Genomic DNA, 20,713 nt, shown 5'->3' on the forward strand with positions numbered 1-20,713 from the left:
GCAAGAGAATCTCCAAAAGTTCAAGACCAGCCTGGACTACATAGCAAGACCCTATCTCAAAAAAACTAATCAAAAAGATGAGAGTAGCCAAGCATGGTAGTACATTCTGGTAATCCCCATTCTTGGGAGGCTGAGCCAAAAAGATTGCCACAAGTTCAAGGCCAGCCTGGACTTATCTCCAAAAAAAAAGAACTTGTTTTAAAAAAAATGATGAGGGTTTTAATTGGATGTGGTGGTGCACGCTTATAATTCCAGCACTCAGGCTGAAGCAGGAGGATGACTATGAGTTCAAGACCAGTGTGTGCTACAAAGTGAGTTCAGAACCACCCTGAACTAAATGGCAAGACCCTGGCTCAAAAAAAAGAGGATATTAATTATTAATGTTTACAGACATTATGTACAAACTATATTCTTCTCTCCAAAGTCAGGTTCTTTTGTTTGAAGTTGGACAACAAAACCCAATGATAATTCCTTAATGGCCAAAGGAGGTGGCTTTAGGAGCTACTATATTTTTACTCTAATCAAAATTAGTTTATTTAAAACTGAATTTATTCCTGAAAATCATAACTATAGTTTTTTAATTGCCTTTTTTAATTTTAAGAAGCAAGAAAGGCATGCCTATAATCTAGTACTTGGGAGGCTATGGCAGGAGGATCACGGTGAGTTTGAGGCCAGTGTATGCTACATAGTGAGTTCAAGGCAAGCCCAAATTGCATGGTGAAACCCTTTCTCAAAGACTAATAATAATAATAATAATAATAATAATAATAGTAATATATAATGAGATCCTGTCTCAACAAAACCCTAAAAAATACAAATAAAGGCTGGGGATATAGTTTAGTGGCACAAGTGCCTGCCTGGCAAATGCAAGGTCCTGAAGTTAAGTCCCAGTACCCTCCCCATAAAGATAAACTATCTGGACTTCAATACTACATTACCTAATAAAATGTGGAGGTCTGCAGTAGTAATTGACAGGTAAAGGACAGTTAAAGTCCACTTGAAAACAGGCTGGGCACTGTAATAGATAAAGTTCACCCTCTGGTTTGTTCCATTCTGTAGTGATGTTGTCTTCTTTGACACAGACCAGTTTATGTCTGACTTGGAACACCAGCCATCAGGTTCAGCAGAAAACTGGCCTACCCACAGTGATCTCTCATGTCCAGCTCCTTTCTGGAGAATCTAGAGGGTGAGTGTTGATTGAAACGTGTCATTGTTTTTGTGCCCCCGTCTGGTATTTGCATGCAGTGGCTGGATTTGCATGTGCTAGAGAAGAGGGGGTATGCACAGGCACCTTACTGGGAGGCCCACTCATTATCTTTGAGCTACACTTTGACTACAAGATTCTGCTTTTTATATTAACCACACTAAGGCTTATTAAAATTTTAGTCTGGATTTGACTAAAAAGCAAGTGTTTAGATCTTTTAAAATCAGAGCAGAGAGAGGTCCAGTATATCTGAACTCTATGGTGTAGGTACTGAGTACATTTGATTTCTGGTCAGTTATATAAGCCTTGTCAACTCTGATCAAGTACTTTTAAATTTTGATGTAAGGCAGTATGAAATGGAAATAGCACAGGAAATTGTATCCACTTTTCAAAGGCAAGCCAGAATGTTTATTTTTAACATGCTAGGCATGCTAGGCCCACGTTTGCACTCCTGGTAGTTTACCTGTGACTCCTCTTGGAATAAAGCTGTAGCAGTGGATCAGTGTCTATGATGGAGAGAGGTAGGCCTTAAACCTCTGGACTTTCGGCAGCTCATCAGGAACACATTTTCTTGTTGTCACATTAGATCCTTTCTTCAAAGACTTGGTCACTTATGAAAGTATGTCAGGTGTGGTGGGTGCACACCTATGGGAAGCTGAGACAACAGGATCACGATTTCAAGCCCAGCCTGTGCAATTTAACATGATGACCCAGTCTCAAAAAGGACTCCCAAGGTTTGGGGGTTTAGCTCAGTGGCATAAGTGTCTATTTGGCAAACACAAGGTTGTGAGTTCGATCCCCCACACCAAAAAAAAAAATGGGGGGGGGCTATAACTGAGTAGTAGAGCACTTACCTAGCATGCGTGAGGTTGTCCTAGGTTCAGTGTCCAGTACCAAAAACAGAAGAAAGGATTTTCCTCATAGGTAAGAAAAATCAGTTGCCAAAAACATTAGTAGATAAATCCTTTTGGTCACATCATAATCAAGCCAACACTAAATCTTTTTTTTTTTTTTAACCAGGAATCGAACTTTACCCGGCAGGTGCTGTGCTGCTGAGCTATAGCCCCGGCCCAAAAACAAAATCTTATTCAGTTTTTGGGGGTTTTTTTGTTTGGTTTTTTGTTGTTGTTGTTGTTTGGTTTTTTTGGTTTTTTGGGGTTTTTTTGGTACCAGGGATCAAACTCATGACCTTGAGCTTGCCAGGAGGCCCTTCTTTCAGTCTTTAGCCCATTACTCTTCCCATGTGTAAAGCAACAAACTACTCACTAATGATCTTGGTAATAAAGAATTGTTTCTGTGTGGTGAATACGAAGTGAGAATATAGAAATAGCAGTGTAAATAAAATTTTTTTTTTTTTAAATTTTTTTTTTTTTTTTTTTTTTGTCTTTTTCATTTTTATCGGTACCAGGGATCGAACTCACGACCGCCTGCTTGCAAGGCAGGTGCTTACACCACTGAGCTAAATCCCCAGCCCCTAATAAAATTTTTTTTAATGCTAGAGACTGACCTAGGGCCTTTGCAGTGAGTTACATTCTCAGCCCTTTTTATTTATTTTGAGTCTGAGTGAGCTTGAACTTGTAATCTTGCCTCTGCCTCCCAGCACAGGTTATATAGGCCAATGTGGGCTACATAACTCATTCAAGACCAGCTTGGTAAACTGTATAACAAGACCTTATCTCAGCTCTCTCCTCAAAAATAAATAAATAAATACATAAATAAATGCTGTTTAAGCCATGAAAAAAAGAGCTATAGGGCAAGATAGGTGATGTTTTTGTTTTCTTGCTTGTTTCTCTGAAGCAGAAAAATTCACCCATGTTAAACACAGTTGAGAAGGATCTATGAGAAGAGGTAAGCAGATTGAGACTGACCTGGCCCCCAGGACTAGGGCTTGAATCCAAGGCCTTTGTACTGATGTGCATCCGCAGCTCTTTTGATTTTGAGACAGGGTTTCAAGTTGCCCAGATGGGCTTGAACTTGGTCCTCCTACCTCACCCTCTCAGAACATGGTATTATAGGCATGCATCATTGGATGAGACCGATTAAGGTGAACAAAATTGATGGAGCAAAGTCATGAAAAGGATCCAGAGAACAAATGATAGAATGAGTTATAATATTTTTGGAGCTAAGTTTGGCCCCTAGTGATAATAGATTTGGGTGCTAACAGTAGGCAAGATACATCAGAGAAAAAAAGGGTGGGGGGATTGATTCTTCTGGAAATTTCAGATGCTTCCAAGGAACTGAATGCTCAAGCTGTAGGTTCAACCCCTGGCACAGGGTGAGGAAGTAGAGGTTTCTGGATCCCATATCATAACCCAAATTGAAAAGAAGTGTTAATGCTTCACATTTCAGTTTTTGCTCATATAAGAGACCACAAACAAACCAGGCTTGGTGGTGCAAGCCTGTAATCTCAGTACTCGGGAGGCCAAGAAAGGAGGATTTCCAGGAGTTTAAGGCCAGGCTGGCCTACAAAGCAAGTTCAAGTCCAAGCAAGACTACCAGGTCAGTTGAGACCCTGACTCAAAAATAAAACAACAACAAAAAGTGTACTGGTTACTCAGCTGGAGGTTTAACATTTGGTGAATGCTTTGTTATAAACTTTTAAAAGATCTGTATAGCATCACACATCACAAGTTTCAAAAAAAAAGTTTCGTAAAAAGAAAATCTTAACAGTATTGATGTGCCCCTTAATTGGCTTAATTGGGTGTGTTGCATTATCCTTTCACTGGCATTAGACCTAATATTAAAAGTGAAAATTGTGGTTAAGCTTGGTGGCACATTCCTATAATCCCAGCACTGAGAGGCTGAGGCAGAAAGATCACAAGTTTGAATGTAGCCTGGACAAATTAGTAAAACCTTGTCTCAAAAGTAAAAATAAATAAATAAAAGGCTGGAGATGTACCTTATTATAAAATTCCTGTGTTCAATTCCCAATACCAAAAAAAAGTGAAGGTTATCTTCTGATCATTGTGTATGTATATTTTTTTTATTGTTTGCTTTGGTTTTTGAGATACCTGTTGCTATTTCAGGCTGGCCCTGAATTCACTGTGTAGCTCATGCTGGCCTCAAATTCACAAGGATCCTGATGCCTTAGCCTCTTGAGTGCTGAAATTAAAGGAGTACACACCCACCTTGTGTACATATACACACTTTTTTTTTTTTTTTTTTTTTTTTTTTGAGACAGAGTCTCACTATGCGGTTCAGGCTGGCCTTGAGCTCATTTTGCAGCCCTGGCTGGTCTCAAATTCAACTTTCCCAGTGCTGGGATTATAGACATGCACCACCACACCTAGCAATATGTATGTATTTTTAATCTGATTTATGATTGGAATCTTTCTAGAGTTCACAGAGTGAAATTCAAAATAAGGGTTCAGTGGTAGATTGCTTGCCCTAGGTTTTATAGCAGTGAAAGCGCTGTGTGTGGTGGCACATGACTATAGTCTCAGCTACTAAGGAGTCTGTGGCAGAAGGACTAGCTGATACCAGTAGTTCACGGTCATCCTGGGTAATGTAGCAAGCAAGATGCCATTTAAATTTTTTTTTTTTTTTACTTTTTGAGATAAGAGTTTTGCTATGCAACTCAGGCTGGTCTTGAACTCACTTTGTAGCCCAGTCTTAACCTCAAACTTACAGGGATCCTGCCCCAGCCTCCCGAGTGATGGGATTACAGGCTTGCACCACCAAACCTTGCAAATGTGCCATCTGAAAAATATAAATTAATTAGTAAAATGTCTGGCATGATGGATGTATTGGCACATTGTCTGTAATCCTAGCATTCTAGGAGGCTGAGGCAAAATTGCAAATTCAAATCCAACATGGACAATTTAATGATTAGGGTAAGACCCTGACAAAAACTAAAGGGGAAAAAAATAATTAAAAGGTTGGGGACATAGTTCAGTGCAAATGCCCTGGATTCAATTCCTAATACTGGGGGCTGGGGATTTAGCTCAGCGGCATAAGCGTCTGCCTTGCAAATGTGCGGTTGTGAGTTTGATCCCTGGTACCGATAAAAAAGAAAAAGACAAAAAAAAAAAAAAAACAATTCCTAGTACTGAAAAAAATAAAAATATACCTGGCATAAAAGAGTTCAAATAGTTATCTTGCTGGTATACCTAAATATTCTTTATATGTGTTACCATTATGATGTTGTTTTGTTTTTATTAATACAGGCTAAACTAGTAAAATGGAAACTCTAAAGTATGGTAGCTTAATTACATCAGTACCTCTTTTAGCTGAAATCAGGCTTCATTTCAGTTTATTGTTTCTCTTTCTCCTATGTTTTGTCAAAGTGGAGTCACCACTTTGAGTCTTAGCTTAAAGTAAGGAGTGGGGGGACGATGAGGAAGAGAGATTTCAACCAAGTAAAGAAGTTATACATGGAGGCCGGGGATTTAGCTCAGTAATATAAATGCCTGCCTGCTCATGAGTTTGATGCCCAGAGAAATTTCACCGGCCATACCTAATTAAAAGAAGCTGGGAAATATAAGTGTGTGACTAGTTAAACCCAGTTCCTTGAGAAAAGAATGAATTGAGACATTAGTCTGACTTTTTTCTTAACCATAGATTTCTTTATTTTTTGGTGCCGGGAATGAAATTACAACCTTGTGCTTGCCAGGCAGGTGCCGTGCTGCTGAGCTATATCCCTGACTCTCTTTTAAATTTCAAGAACTTATTTCTGTCCTTATTTTTTTTCTTTTTTTTTTATATTTTATTTAAGGAGAACAAAGAAAAAAAAAAACAGAAAAGGGTACAAGTTATACAGAATTAGAAAAAAATTAAACAGTAGGAAATCACTAGTTAATAGATTACATATGTCATCTTAGAAATAGTTATTCAAGTTACGAAATTAAAGCATATAGAGTAGACATTCAAACAGTGAGACTGCAAACAGTTCTGTTCAATGATCCAATAAAACTCAGTAATATGGTTACTTATCTTATACACTTAAATATACATGCAGTTATGTCCTTTAGAGTACTTTCTTTTTCTCTCTTTAGTACAATTACAATTACACATTTTGTACAATGACAATTACTCCCACTGTTCTTATTACTATTTCTGTGCTCATTTTGAGAAGGCAAATCAGTCAGATTTTGATAAATGCAAATTAATTCATCCACTCTTGCATAAGTAGGTCAATTCAATGTTTCATGTATTTAACATGGTATTAAAACTTATCAAATAACTTAAAGCTAAATCTTAGCAAAACTACATTAGAGTAACAAACCATAAGGTAATACTAGATTTCTCATCCATTTAAAAATCACTACCTGGGGCCAGGGACTTAGCTCAGCAGCATAAGTGAGCATGAGGTCATGAGTTCAATCCCTGGTATCCAAAAAAAAAAACCAAACAAACACTGCCTGCTTACCTGGCAAGTGTGAAGTCATGAGTTCAATCCCTCTTACCAAAAAAAATCATTGCTTGAAAAGCCAGGCATGGTGGGGTACGCCTATAATCCCAGCACTCAGGAGGCTGAGACAGGAGAATCTTTGTGAATTCAAGACCAGTTAGGGCTACAAAGTAAGCTCAAGGCTCACTATGAACTGCATAGTGAGACCCTGTCTCAAAAAGACAAAAAAAATAAAAAAATAATTGCCTGGCAAGCAGGGGATCCTAGTACAAAAAAAAAAAAATCACAGAGTAGGGGAGGTGGGATGCTGTAGATCTGGAATCGCTGCACTCAACGTTAAGGCAGGAGGGATTGCCTTGAGTTCAAGGCCAGTTTGGGATATACAGTGAGTTAAGCCCAGTTTGAACTACGTAGCAAGAAAAAAATTTTAAGTCATTTAGTTAGTATTTCTTTCCATTGTAAATTTTTCTTTTCATTTCTAGTGAAACTCAGAAAATAATTGTACCTGCATATAGCTTTCATTTTATAAAAAAGAATATCCTCATAAAATGGTTTATGCAGGGGCTGGGGATTTAGCTCAGTTGCATAAGCACCTGCCTTGCAAGTGCGTGGTCCTGAGTTCAATCCCTGGTGCCGGTATAAAAAAAAATTGTTTATGCACAGAATTAATTTTACCTGCTTTGTTTTGTTTTGTGAGAGATAGGGTCTTGCTATATATGTCGGGCTGACCTTCAACTCAGGACAGCCCAGACTGGCCTCAAACTTTTTTTTTAATGCAGCGTCTTACAGTGTTTCCTTGGCTGGCCTTAAACTCATGGCAATCCTCCTGCCTCAGTGCTGGAATTACAGGCCTGTGCCACCCTCCCAGCTGAAACATCTCATTCTTACGTCCAGAAATAACATTCCAACAGACTGGCCTTGAGCTCACTCTATAGCTCTGACTGTTTGAAAGGATCCTCCTGCCTCAGCCCCCCAAATGTTGGTATTACAAGTGTGCTTCACCACACCACACCCAAAAATTCAATTTTTTAACAGCAAATATTGCTGGTAGTTCCAATTCTACTTTTGTTGTGGTAACAGCCAAGCCCAGATGTTGGAGTAGGAAGTATTTAAAGACAACAGCTGTCAGATGCTGTGACCTGTATAACTTGTTAGCACTGGTATTGACTACATACCAAGACTGTTTTAAAAAAAAATTCAGGCATGCCACCACCATGTAATCCCAGCATTGAGGAGCCTGAGGCAGGAGGATGGTCACTAGTTAAAGACCGGCCTGAATTACACAACAACAACTTCTTGTCTCAAAAAAAAAAAAAAAAAAAAAAAAAAGCCAGGAAAACTCATTGTGTGATTTGTGGTGATAAAGCACCATTTTATTTTCTATCAGCTTGTTTTTTGTTTTTGGTACCAGGAATTGAACTCACGACCTTGTACTTGCCAGGCAGGTGCTTATGCTGCTAAACCTAATCCCCAGCCCTTACCAGTTTGTTTTAAAATTTGAACAGTAAAATATTAATGGAAAACGTGTGTTTCATGGCTGCCTAAATATTTCTAATCACATATCCCTTGGAAGGGATATGTGATCACAGAAGATGACTTGAATATGAGTTGGATGCTTGGTTATATTTTTGGCTTTTTTCCCCTGCTGTAAAGCTTACCTAAAATAGACATTGGCAAAATCAGATGCCATGTGTTAGTCTTATAACATTCTCTGGTCTCCTTCCTACCTAATACCTAATAAACTTACTTTACAAGTTCCAAATAGCTTCCAAGTAATTCTGTAAAATTAGGATCCATTTATTCAGTCATCAAAATTTTTTTTTAAATTATTGAGAAAAAAATAATTATTATTGAGATGGCATCTTGCTGTGTTGCCCAGGCTGCACTTGAACTCAGCATCTTCCCATTTCACCTTTCCAAGTAGTAGGGTTAGAGATTCCAGGTCCAGTCTTCATAAATTAATGTTTTCTCAGTAGTAATGTCCTTGCCTTTCTGGATTTCACAATTCTTTGGAAACCAGAGATGGTGATGTCTACTAATAGGTTTTTGTTTTTTGAGATAAGGCCTCACTTTATCGTCAAAATTGGCCTTGAACTTACAGTGATCCTTCTCCCTCAGCATCCCAGCCAGGACGCTGGGATTATAGGTACATGCCACCAAGCCCAGATAATTTACTGATAATTTAATGTGTTAAAGAATGTTAGAGGGGGCCGTGGATTTAGGTCAGCGGCGGAAGCGCCTGCCTTGCAAGCACAAGGTCGTGAGTTCGATCCCCAGTACCCCCCCAAAAAAAAAGAATATTAGAGGTCAGGAGATTATGGATTATTACCAGACTAGCCTAGCTAGCCACAAATCCTTTGGAAAGCCACATTGAAAATACTTCTTAAGGGGACTGGGGATTTAGCTCAGTGGCATAAGTACCTGCCTTGCAAGCAGGTGGTCGTGAGTTCAATCACTGGTACAGATAAAAAATGAAAAAGACAAAAAAAAAAAAAAAAAATACTTCTTGCATATTATTCAGTTTGGAATAATAGGTATCAACAGTTACCTGGCTTACTTATGCCCTTTATATTTTCACATTATACTCTGTAGGAAGTTTTCCCAAATTATATTGATGAGGAAACTGAAAAGAAAAACACATTTTTTTTCCAAAGCTTCCTCATAACTTTCCATTTATATAAACTATTCCAGTGGTTGTTTTAGTTAGCCAGGAGTAAAATCAGGTTATATTCTTTGTAAACAATTATCATGAATGATCAATAAATTTTTTTTTATGGACAATAAATGTTTAACCTCAAAAATTTGCTTAAAAGTGATTTGACAAAGGTCTTCATATATCTGTATTGACTACTTTAAAACTGGTTTATGGATGATTATTGTCCAGCATTGATTAATCTTCATTCTTGTAATGATCCATCTGGCTTCTGGTTCCTACCTTCATATACATTCAGTACCAACCACAGTCAAGTTGTATCTTCATCTTTCATTGCCTTGCATACCTTTAGTTTTTTGAGACAAGGCCTTGCTGTGTAGCCCAGGCCAACCTTAAATTCATGGCAATCCCTCCTCAACCTCCTGAGTGTTGAATGTTACAGGTGTGTGTCACCATCACAGCTAGTTATTGTGTATATAGCCAGGAGTGAAATTAGTATAACATTTTTACTTGAAAAACAAGAAACAATTATTTGGGAGAGCAGAGATTTTCTTTCCCTTCTTTATTGGTTCCTAAAGATGGAAATTCTTTGCACTGGGTGTCACAGAGAATTATTCTCCCTGAATTACTTAGTGCATCAGAGAAATCACCAGAAAGAGCATGCAGTCACAAAGGACGGACACACACACACACACACACACACACACACACACACACAGAGGAAAGGACCACAAGCAAATGTCCCTACATCATAAAGCATAAAGGGTACTCCTATTGGAATAGGAAAACAAAACAGCCCCCAAATCTCTGGTTTGCTCTGGTCAAATCTTTTATGTTCATCTGCTTTATATAGAGGGTGGCACTATGGGAACCAGAAAACTTTTCCAAAGGAATTCAGATTAAGAAAAAGCTAGGTTGAGAGAGACACTTTACTTGAAAGGTATCCTGTGTTCTGTTGTAGAGCATGAGCCTTTGGAGTAAAGATAGGGATGTTTTCTGTTCTGTTCTGTTCTGCCAACATGCATGATGCATGTAATCACAGCTACCTCAAGACCCTGAGATCAAGGTTAGCCTGAAATCACCATCTCAAAAAAAAAAAAAAAATCCAAGGAGGGTGGCTTGCATGTCTATGATTCCATCACTCTGGAAGGCTGAGGAAGATCACAAGTTTGAGCCCAGCCTGGGCAATTCAGCCTCTTAGCAAGACCTTGTTTCAAAGTGAAAAATAAAGGACCAGGGGTATAACTTCGTGATCAGGTGTTAAATTCAATCCCCAGAACCTTTAAAAAAGAAAAGCCAGGCATGGTGATACACCACTGTAATCCCAGCACTCCAAAGGCTGAAGCAAAAAGATTGCCACCAGTTCAAGCCCAGCCTGAACTACATAGCAAGACCCTGTCTCAATGAATGAATGAAGTTTCCTATTCTCTCAGCCATTCCTCTTCCCAGCCAAACTGAATTGGGAGGGAGAGAAAGGAGTCTAGAACCTCTTGGCAAATGATACTGGTCTTGAAGGCCACTGAGCTATGGAGCAAGTTTCAAGTGCTGCCTTTACCTTTTCCAAAAGCCAAGGGGTACAAATAATAGAAAGCTCAGCATAGATCATATGGTATCACTCAGAGATCACTAACCACTCTGCCTTTTTTTTCTTTTTCAGTGAACGAGATAATTGGGAGAGATATGTCCCAGGTTTCTGTTTCCCAAGGCCCAAGGATTAGCAGAGAAGCTCCTCACCTGGGTCCTGAGTCCCTGGATTGAGGAAGATCTGACCGGCTCTGACAGTGCTTACTGCAGCCTTGTGTTCACCAACTTCTCAGCATGTTTCTCATTTGGACCTCGAGTTTCCAACTCTTTTCACCTTCAGGACTGGTGCCAAGGGTTGGACTCAGCATTTGTAGAGAGTGGCATTCCTCCACCTCTGGCCTTGGTTAGATTTTGTAAAAGAATCAGAGCAGCATGGGCTGTGGAAAAATGAGCTTTGCATTTTTTATATTTAAATAGGATACTTTTATATGATGGGTGCTTTGAGTGTGAATGCAGCAAGCTTTCCTTTTCAGAGCTGCTGCTTTTGCAGATGACTTGGTTGTGTAGCTGGGATTGGTGATTTGTATTTTCTGGTCATTTGAAGGGCCCTTTAGTTTTGATACTTTAAAAATAGGAACTTTTGATAAAACCTTCCAGAGGTAAATGGGAAAAAAAATTATCCTAAGCCCATTACTATGCCTCAGAAACTCAGCATGTGTCCTGAAGCCATAGATAGATTCATAGGAAAGAAAGCCAAATGTAGCTCATACTCTTTATAAATTGTTGGGGCTGGGGATTTAGCTCAGCGGCATAAGCGTCTGCCTTGCAAGTATGCAGTCGTGAGTTTGATCCCCGGTACCAATAAAAAAGAAAAAGACAAAAAAAAAAAGTAAATTGTTGCTAGATAAAATGACAAGAGACCATTCCATCATTGAAGTGTTGGAATATAAAGACATTCCAGAGCATAGCCATTTTATAACTTTCTAGGTCTTCTTCCTGCAGTCTCTCCTTACTGGCTCCATATTGAAACTGCTTTTTTTCCTTCAGGATTATAGGTAAAATGGCTACTTGCAAGGTGACTTTGAAAGCAGTCACCACGCAGTTTTAGCTTGGAAACTTCCATGTTTTTACCATCCTAAAAACTAGTGCTCTTTCTATTTGTGTTATCTGGCCCCAGATACTTTTCCAAGTGGGAACATCTGCCTTTGCAGGTTCTGTTACCTTTGAAGCCAGCCTCCTGATGGCTCAGTTATAACAGTTGCAGTTGTAACTATTCTAGAGGCCAACCTAGCTGTGTCAGGAGCTAAACACAAATGAGCTATGCATCAGGATGGGCAGAGAAAATGCAGAATGCCAGATGGGAAAGCATATCTCCCATTCTGTTTACAGCTTGAAATCATTCTGGCCTACCCTGTCCCATGTGGATGACCTGAAAACCAGCCTTTTCAGAAGACATTGAGGCATGTCTAAAATGAGGTGGCATCATAGACATTACCCTCCACACCAAAGATGCCCTGGTGCTGCTGCTGACTGGCATCCAAGGCAGGGGCCAGCAGAAACTCCAGTCTGCTATCTACCAAAGGAGGTGCCCAGGTTGGGCACTTTTTCCAAATCCTGCCCTTAAGCCTGCCTCCAGTGGGATTTGTTACTCATCTCCAGGCCTATTTCAAAAGCCCTGACATTTGTAGTACACATTTTTAAATGAAATAATATACTTTATTCAAAAAGCAAATTTTTTGAGTGCCTACACCTGAGACAGTGTGTTGGGCTGGTTGAAGACTTGATGGATTGTAGCCCTGGGTACCAGGACATTCTTTACTGAGGTCAAGTCAGGCCTGAGCAAAGAGCTGGTATGTTAGTCACCACCTCTAATCAGCCAGGTAGGAGCTGCTGATCCTGTGTGAAGTATGGCCTTTTTTTTTTTTTTTTTTTAAGCCATTTTAAATTTCTCCCATAAAAATAGAGAACAGTGTCTTATCATTCAACAAATCACTATGGCCTCTCTTAAAGATGTGTTTTAAATTTTCTTTGGAAGTGGATTATGTATCTGAATGTGGATAGTCAGATTTGCGTCAAGGCCTTGGTTGGAAGTCCACAGCTTCCTTTGGAAAGGTAGGAGGTTGGCCTCTCAGGTAAAGTTCCAGAGACATGGCCAGAATTGCTTCTATCCTCTTGTCCCTGGGGTAGCTGCCTCACATAGGGTCTTGCAAAACCCTCTAGGGGCTACTTTGCTGCCCTCAAGAATAAAAGCCTCTATGATCCAGAGTTGCTATGCACCAAATTTTGATGCCTTTTAAATACCTTGATGCCTGTAGCACTAGAAATGCTTTCCTATTTAAAATAAAAGTTAAATTTTAAAATAGAGCTTTGTATACTATGTAAGCAGTTTTATATTAGCTTTGTAAAAGCTTTCATGTAAGAGTCAATATTTTTTGGCTTTGTAGATAAAAAGTTAAATTTTTGTGCAACAGAGTGGTATTAAAGCACACATTCATTGGACTATGCAAATTGATTTCTAGTAGCAGCACAGCAATTGGGCATATAGTAGCACACACCCTTCCCTCTCAGACCTGTGCTATATGGGAAATGGAACAAGCAGCCTTCTGCTTACTAGAGATATACAGAGGAATATGGCTGAAAATAGCTTTAAAAGGAACAGATGTCGAGTTTGCATGTGGTACTGCTGCCCAGGGTCCATCCCACCCCACCCAGGGCCAGCCATTATCACCAGACCTCTGCTGGGCCTGGCCATGAAGCTGTTTGTGACATTTAGAACAGATGGTCATCTTAAAGGCACAAGTTGAAACCTCGTATTTTATAAAATGGATGTTTAGTAAAGAAACTGGTTTTCAGTTATGTTTACAGCACTTGAGATTGTGTTTTCTTGTACATTTTATATTTTAAAACCTTTTATAGAAGTTCAGTGCTCCTTACACAAATACAAAAGGAAGAGGCAGCTGTTCAAGCTCCTCGATTATACTGCTGAAATAATAAACAGTGACAGATCAACAGTCTCCATGAAATCTGAGTTTTTCTCCACCTGAGGCTAGTGTGGAGCCCTTCACTCACGGGCCAAAGCTAAGGGTTCTGTGGCTTTTTAAAAGTCCACTTGGTCAGGAAGTTTTGTTCATTTTACACTGGAGAGTAGTTTCAAATTCTTAAGGCTTGAGTTCTGCACCCTTTAATGGGTATAATGGACATTCCATGGTGTTTGCTGAACTGGCATTCCCAAGGAGTTGCAAGAAGTTGGCAGAAAAGCTGGGCTGTGGGGCTTGCCTGTAATCCCAGCTACTGGAGATGCTGAGGCAAAACGACAAATTCAAGGGCAATGCAGACAACCTACCAAGATCCTTTCTTAAAAAGGACTGGGGATGTTGCGCAGTGAGCAGCTGACTAGTATGTAGCAGGTCCTGGGTTCAATACCCAGCACAAAAAAGGAAAGGGGAAAAAAAAGCTAGCAGAAAATTTTCTTTAAAAATTCAAGCCTGAGTTTTCGTGTGGGGTCCTCCTGCCCCCTAGTGTTCTCTGACAATTCTGCAGCATAGTCCAGAATACTTTGTGGTTTTGCCACTTGGGTGTTTCTTGGGCCTGGTTGGAGTGGGGCTGCATCCTTAGGTGAGGCCACCTGTTACAATATGGTCTCTGAAATCTAAGTGTCCTGAGCACAGGAACTGCCTCTGCCCTCCTAACTCCTACAGGAGGGGATGGGGAAGAGATTATTGTGATACTTACTCAGACTTGGACCCTGATTCTATGGGAGTCACACATTGAAGGCACCAGGATTTAGATAGCCTGTAAGGCTCACATAGGTAAAGGCCTAAGCAGGACAAATCAAAGGCTGTCCAGGTGCTACTCAATAGGCCCAGTCATGCTGCTGGGAACAAGATATCCCCATTCCATCCCCGCCCTGCCTTCAGAGTAGTCATCTTTGGGGTGAATAAGCAGAGATTAAGCAGTGAATACTTAGAGGATGGTGCTGGGCTTGATCTTCTCTGGGTGCCTTCTGAGAGCTTTGACAAGCCAGAAAGAAGCCACTGGAGTGAAGATACTCTGGATGCAGGAAAAGTATGGTAGCTGAAGACATCAGCTAGCTCTTAGTTTGTGGCTTCCTCACCTACAAACACACCCACTCCTTGGGGGCTTGTAACACAGGACGAGGTGGATCACCAACCGGCATCAGAGTAGTGTAATCATCGGGGGCTAGCTGCAAAAGGGACATAGATTTAGGACAGGAGCTCTAGAGTCACCCAGGTCCTCAAACCCTCCAGCCATCCAACCTCACCTGGTAGGCCTGGAAGACACTGAGCAGATCCTTTATGCCAGCTGTGTATGGGACTCCCTGCATTCGGATCAGGGCTCCCGGCTGAGATAACATTGACGTGGAAGTAGAGCCCAGGGCAGTAGGGGGTGTGGCAAGGTAGCCCACGGTGGTAGGAGAGACTGGGGGGCTAGGATTGAAAGAGGGGTTTAGTAGTACATCCTACTTACAGCTCAGATCAAGATCTCTTCACTCTCTACCTTGTGCTTAATTCTTCCTTCCTAAAACGCCTGGCCTCTATACCATCATTTCCAATCTATTTTGTAGCTAGCATTAGCCAACCAACACCTGTCCCTTCTTTGTCCTATCAGAGTAAAAGTCCAATAGAAGCCGGGCATGATGGTGCACGCCTGTAATCCCAGCACTCAGGAGGCAGAGGCAGAAGAGTCCAGTAGACCTTAGGTTATCTGGCCCAGAAAGGACTTATGCCCCCATCCCACCCCATATGGGCAGCGGCTCTGGAGTTGTAGCAGAATACCTGGGGTAGTAGGCTGTGTAGTTCATGTAGAGTTGAGTGGCTGGCCCTGGGTAGTAGGCAACAGGGGTGGAGGCAGCAGACACCCTGGCAGCTGGGAACAGTGCTGAAGTGGGATACAGAGCTGCCGTCTCAGTGGGAATGAGGGCTGAGGTGGGCTGGAAGGTGCCATAGGTGGGTGGTGAGAGGCCTAGAGACAAGTAGAAAGTGCATCTGCATGGAGCCCAGTAGGCCCTGGTAGGGCAGTTAGAAATGAGTCCTCATCTGTAGCCTAGCCCCCACCATGTCTTCCTCTAGACCCTGAGGCGCTCACAGGGCAGCTTGCAGGGCGGAGGGGACATGCCACTGCGGCTCAAGGTTCCTCCCATCAGCACACGGCTCATCTCCTCTGTAGAACAGGGCACCACCTCCACATAGCGTTCCTTCATCATCTTCTTGTGGCAACGCTGAGCAGCTGCTAGGGCCCGCTCTGCCGATGTCATCTGGATGAAGGCATCGCCAGATAGCCGGCCCTGTGCACACCATCTTATAAACACTCTGTGGTGTGGAAGAGTGCCTTGCTCAAACACACCCCTTCCTGCCCGTGTGACCCCTCCTAGCAGTAGCCTCACCTGCTGGTTGAGTACCATATGTACACCATGGGGCTGGATGTCTGCTGCTGCCTCCCCTAGAAAGCTCAGGATATCTTCAATGGTGGCTGTGTAGGGCAAGCCTCGAAGGCGTACACAGTCCCTCCCAGTCCCAGCTGCCAGTGGAAAAGGGATGGGCAGCAGTGGAGCTGTCAGTGAGGGAAGAAGTGGGCTGGATGCATAGCGGTTCAGGACCTAGTAAGGAATAGAACAGGTCTGTCACATCAGGTAGCACCAACACAAGTGACCAAAAGTATAGCCTAGGAAAACAGCCCGCTAGAGGATGGGATCCCTGGGCACCTGGGCACTTACCTGCTGCACCTCAGCTGCAGTGCTCCGGAAGAGTTCAATGTACCGCTTACCCAGCATGCCCTTGTGCCTTCGCAGTGCAGCCTGTGCCAGCTCCTCACAGGCAAAGAGGGCAAAGGCATCACCAGTTGGCCTGCCATCAGGGTGGCGCACAAAGAGCAGTCCATCAGCACCCCCAGTCACTGGGCACTCTGGCCCCAGGAAGCTTAGCACATCTGTTGGCCCAGCTGAGAAGGGCAGTCCCCGAAGTCTTAGGATCACTTGGTCTTCCCGTGACAAGAAACGAGCTACCTCTAGTGATGTGCCTGTGTTGAGAGGCATGGGAATCATCTGACTTCATTTGTGCACTTCCAACCCCCACCCCAAGAGCAGAAAGACAGAGATGCCAGGGAATGGAACAACCGTCAAGAAGGAGGGAAGACAGCAAGGCATAGTGCACATGTGTATAATCCCAGCAACTCTGAGGCTGAGGCAGGAGGGTCAAAAGTTTAAGCTCAGCCTAGGCACCTTCGCAAGACCCTGTCTCAAAACGGTTTCGGATGTAGTTCAGTGAAATCCCCAGAACCACACAAAAAAATAAAAGAAGCAGGGAGAGTTAGATACTGCTCGCAGCACACTTACCCCCTGCAATCTTCACAAACTCTTCCCCTGTTGCTTTATAGACCTGTGGGTACAGTGAACAGCCCATGGGTCTCTGGCCTGACTCAGCTTTGCCCTGCTCCACTCCCTGCCCGAAGTCCCACCTCAATATAGCGGACACCCATGTGGTGCTTGTGTCTTTGCAGGGCTAGATCCCGCTGCTCCCTGTCTGTGAAGCGGATCAGGGCCTCGCCGTTTCTGCGGCCCTGGGCATTGAGGCAGAGTGCTACACCACCCCTACAAAGCCAGCACTGTTAGTACCTCCTAGGCAGACCTGCCCTCTCAGCCCTCCCACCCTGCCACACCCACCTGGCAATGTTGAGCCCTCTGAAGAAGCGTGCCACATCCTGGTCTGATGACTGCCAGGGCAACCCACGGGCCCGTACCACAGTCTCACTATCTACCACATCAGCCTTGCTGCTGCAGGGACAGGACACAGGGTCAGAACTGTCCAACTTGTGTCACCCCCAACCCTGCTCCCACACTCACCAAGGCCCCGTCTCATATTTCTGCTTTACCACCTCGGGCTTCAAAAACAGTTGACCTGAGAGGAGATGGCATGGGAGTCAGCAGGGTCTGGTGGAGGAGGTCTCCCCACCAAGCTCTGCAAAAAGAGGACAGTTGAGGGGGATGAGGTGACAAAGGGGCTTTGTGTTCTTTTAGAGAAATCACAAGTGAGCAAAAACACTGAGGAAATAATAGGCATTCACCCAACCCTGAGAGCAGGTGACAGACAGTAAGGGAACCTTACCACTGGGTCCTTCAAGCAGGTGGAGGATGACAGCCACCATTGTTTTCACTTCCCAAACCCCAAAGTCATCCTCTGTGGCATCTGTCTCTAATCCCAAGTCTATGAGTAGAGAAGTGACAATGAAGAAATCCCAGTGTAAGATGTACTGGGGCATCCAGTACTAATTACGATCTTAACTGCGACCAAGTCCCCTCCAGAGACACATGCAGAATCCCCGAAAACAAACATTTGTATCCATCTAGTCCATGCATGCACATGCAGGTCCCCAGCCTAGACACACAGACATATGCCCACATTCCAAATGCATTCCAGCTTCGACAGACACAGGCACCCTCCAGGATTCAGCAGACAATGCAGACTTGCCTTTATTTCTATACCCCACCCAGCAGCATGCACACCCTCCACCTTAACCCTTGTGGGTCAGATACCCTGTGCCATGCTGGCCACTGTGAGGTCTCTGGCAGAGCAAGTGCTCAGGTGCTGCATATGGAACTCTCTGCGGAGGTCGTAGAAGGAGAAGAAGGTGTCGGGGAGCACCAGATTCTGGGGGTACATGGGAGTGGGGATGAATGAGGGAAATGAGGAGTCCTGCCTGCCCCGACTATAATGGGAGCCTTGGGAGCCCGACCGCCATGTGCCCACAGGCATACCTTCCTGGAGGCCTCAGGATGCAAGACCTGTCGTAACAACTGTTGCCCATCCGTGCAGAGCACATAGGGGCCTCCACCCAGCAGGGCCACATCACTGTTCACCAGCTGTGAGAACTAGGGACAGAGAATGAGGAGAGGGACTTAAGCACAGACTCACAGCTGGGAAGGCAGGAACTGGGGTAGGAGGAGGATGCAAGCTGCAAAGCTGGTTCAGCCAGATGTTCAGCCCTACCCTGTTTGGGGAGGAGGAGGCCACACCTACTAGGCCTACCTCTGGGTCCTAGCCCAGCAATCTCTTACACCTATCCCAAGCCAAATCAGGGCAGCCACATATAACCCAAGCCCCTCTCACACACTACAGGAGTCTGGAGTGGGGCCAGAGCAAACACCTGGTGGAATCAGACAAGCAGGTGGGAAGGGGCAGGGCTAAGCAGGTTAAACCTGTCCCTGACTAGGCACCACCCTCAGACAGGTGGGGGAGGCCCAGGCCTGCCTGAAGGCCAGAAGGCTCATGGTCAATGGCAGCCCCGCCTCTAGGTCTGACCAACCATGGGAGGCAGAAACTCCAAGGACAGGGCTCTGCACTTGGACACCAGGGGCAGCATGAGCTTTGACCCACAACCTATGACCAGCCGGCACTGAGCTGTTTGCTCATAGAGGGGGTGCGCTGCGCAGGCTGCCCAGCCCCTCCCCCAGACTTGTCCTCACTCAGTATAAGTGGTACAATCCCTAATCACAGACTCAGCTGCCACCCCCATCCCTGCTCCTGCCAATTCTGGACACTTACAACCTGAGGCTGGTAGCGCAAGGCACTCAGCTTTTCTTTAGCACCCTCCCAAGGTGAGGGGCTAGGCCAGGAGCTCTCCTGAAACAGGCTCAGACTCGGCATCTTTGTGTTTCCTCAAGAACCACCCGTAAAAAAATTTACCTGTAAAGCACTTACACTCGTTACACTCAAAAGCTAGTCAGTCACAGGGTGAGTGCCGCAGTAAAGACAAGGCAAATCAGCAATGGAAACTGTCTCTCAGTTCAGGCAAGGTCGGGAGGCCACCCCAGGCCTTAATAATACTTTGCAGGTGGCCCCCAGACAGGGTACGGACAGCACCCACGCCTGGTCAACCCGGACAGGCCTAGACCAGCAGCTTACACCTGGCCGCGTCTGCCCCAGAGGCAGACACCGCCCGCCCTGCGCCCTACTCCAGCAGCGCCCAGGCTGGGGGCTGGTGGGTGGTCACAGGATGCGGGCGGCAAGGTCCGGTGACCTATGGCCAAGTCTGGATCCCCCGGTCCAACTGCTGCTGCTCTCCAAAATCTGACCCCGCAAGTTCTTAAGGAGTTTCAGCCTCCCTTCCCTGTTGGCTGGGGTGGAAGGTGAAAAGCAAGGCGCTGCCGGGAGTAGCCGGCGTACACGGGCACAGGCACAACATGCGGGAGCTAAAGTTTCGAATAAGATCCTGTCCTACCGCCCCGGCCAGTTGGTCGCGGCGCGCCAGGCCTCGCCTCCTGCCGCCTCTCTAGCCGAGAAACTTCCCGGCCCGGCGGCCCGGCTGAGCCTCCACCCCCGCTGGCCGCGGCGCTCACCTGCTGAAGCACCTTGTCCAGCGACTCTGCCCGCGCCAGGCTTTCTGCGCTCAGGCCGCTCGCCTCGCGGCACTGTGGACTCAGTACTGCTGCCTCGGCTCGAACCAGCGACTTGTGCAGCGTTCCCACCTGCGAGCCGTGAGGAAAGATCAGCCGCCGCGCTCTCGGGCCCTGACGTCTCCCGGCGACTCCTGCTAGCTCCTTTCTAGCTTACCTGGCGGCTTCGCGGCTCCACCACTTGCCACACTAGCAGGATTAAATCGGTCTCATCGGAACCCAGGTCGGGCCCCAAAGCGCCGGCTGTAGCCCCGAACAGAACAACCAGAGATCCTGACCCGGGACAGGGGTCTGCGGCGGAGTCTGCGGATGGGTCCGGGCCCGGGGGCGGCGGCGGCGGCGGCGGCGGCGGCGGAGTCATGGCCGCGGAGGAAGGGGGCGCTCGGCCACACACGCGGACCGACGAGGCGCACGCACACACCGTCCGACGGCCAGCACGGCTGAGTTTGGGCGGGACGCGGTGTGTTGGGGGCGGCACCTGCGGCCCCGGCTGAGGCAGTGGGCGCTGCTGAGACCCGCCCGCGGCGCCGGGCTGGGCGGATGCCGGCCTCCAGCTCTCTCCGAGAGTTACCT

The 20,713-nt window shown here is 44.8% G+C and overlaps 2 protein-coding genes across 8 annotated transcripts in view; one reads left to right on the forward strand and one right to left on the reverse strand.

The window, feature by feature from the left end:
* The window catches only part of Nfatc3 (nuclear factor of activated T cells 3), a 142,218-nt gene extending 128,473 nt beyond the window's left edge, over positions 1-13,745 (forward strand). For 2 of the 6 annotated variants that reach the window (XM_063247543.1, XM_063247546.1), the window contains 2 exons: positions 1,083-1,186; positions 10,865-13,745. In XM_063247543.1, coding sequence (XP_063103613.1) covers positions 1,083-1,183 — 101 coding nt within the window. In that variant the 3' untranslated portion in view covers positions 1,184-1,186; positions 10,865-13,745. Of the gene's footprint in view, positions 1-1,059; positions 1,187-3,553; positions 3,704-10,864 lie in introns of those variants that run through there. The other 4 variants (XM_063247541.1, XM_063247542.1, XM_063247545.1 and 1 more) reach the window with 4 other exon arrangements.
* Esrp2 (epithelial splicing regulatory protein 2) lies at positions 13,532-20,695 on the reverse strand. Of its 2 annotated transcripts, none has more exons than XM_013154819.2 (15): positions 20,298-20,695; positions 20,084-20,212; positions 18,503-18,616; positions 18,281-18,395; positions 17,853-17,951; positions 17,591-17,645; positions 17,411-17,518; positions 17,206-17,338; positions 17,084-17,126; positions 16,466-16,767; positions 16,136-16,348; positions 15,838-16,036; positions 15,528-15,714; positions 15,014-15,179; positions 13,532-14,935 (listed from the first exon to the last, which is right to left on the reverse strand). In XM_013154819.2, the coding sequence occupies exons 1-15, from the start codon at positions 20,499-20,501 to the stop codon at positions 14,846-14,848; spliced, it is 2,157 nt and encodes a 718-aa protein (XP_013010273.1). In that variant the 5' UTR covers positions 20,502-20,695; the 3' UTR covers positions 13,532-14,845. The 2 variants fall into 2 exon arrangements, with proteins under 2 accessions (XP_013010273.1, XP_003472048.1); XM_003472000.3 differs by having other exon boundaries at positions 17,411-17,521; positions 20,298-20,693.
* Between the last annotated feature and the right edge of the window lie 18 nt (positions 20,696-20,713).

The sequence above is a fragment of the Cavia porcellus genome, unplaced genomic scaffold (assembly GCF_034190915.1).
Source record: "Cavia porcellus strain 051 isolate PalLab524CR breed Dunkin Hartley unplaced genomic scaffold, mCavPor4.1 scaffold_4, whole genome shotgun sequence".
Taxonomy (NCBI): Eukaryota; Metazoa; Chordata; class Mammalia; order Rodentia; family Caviidae; genus Cavia; species Cavia porcellus.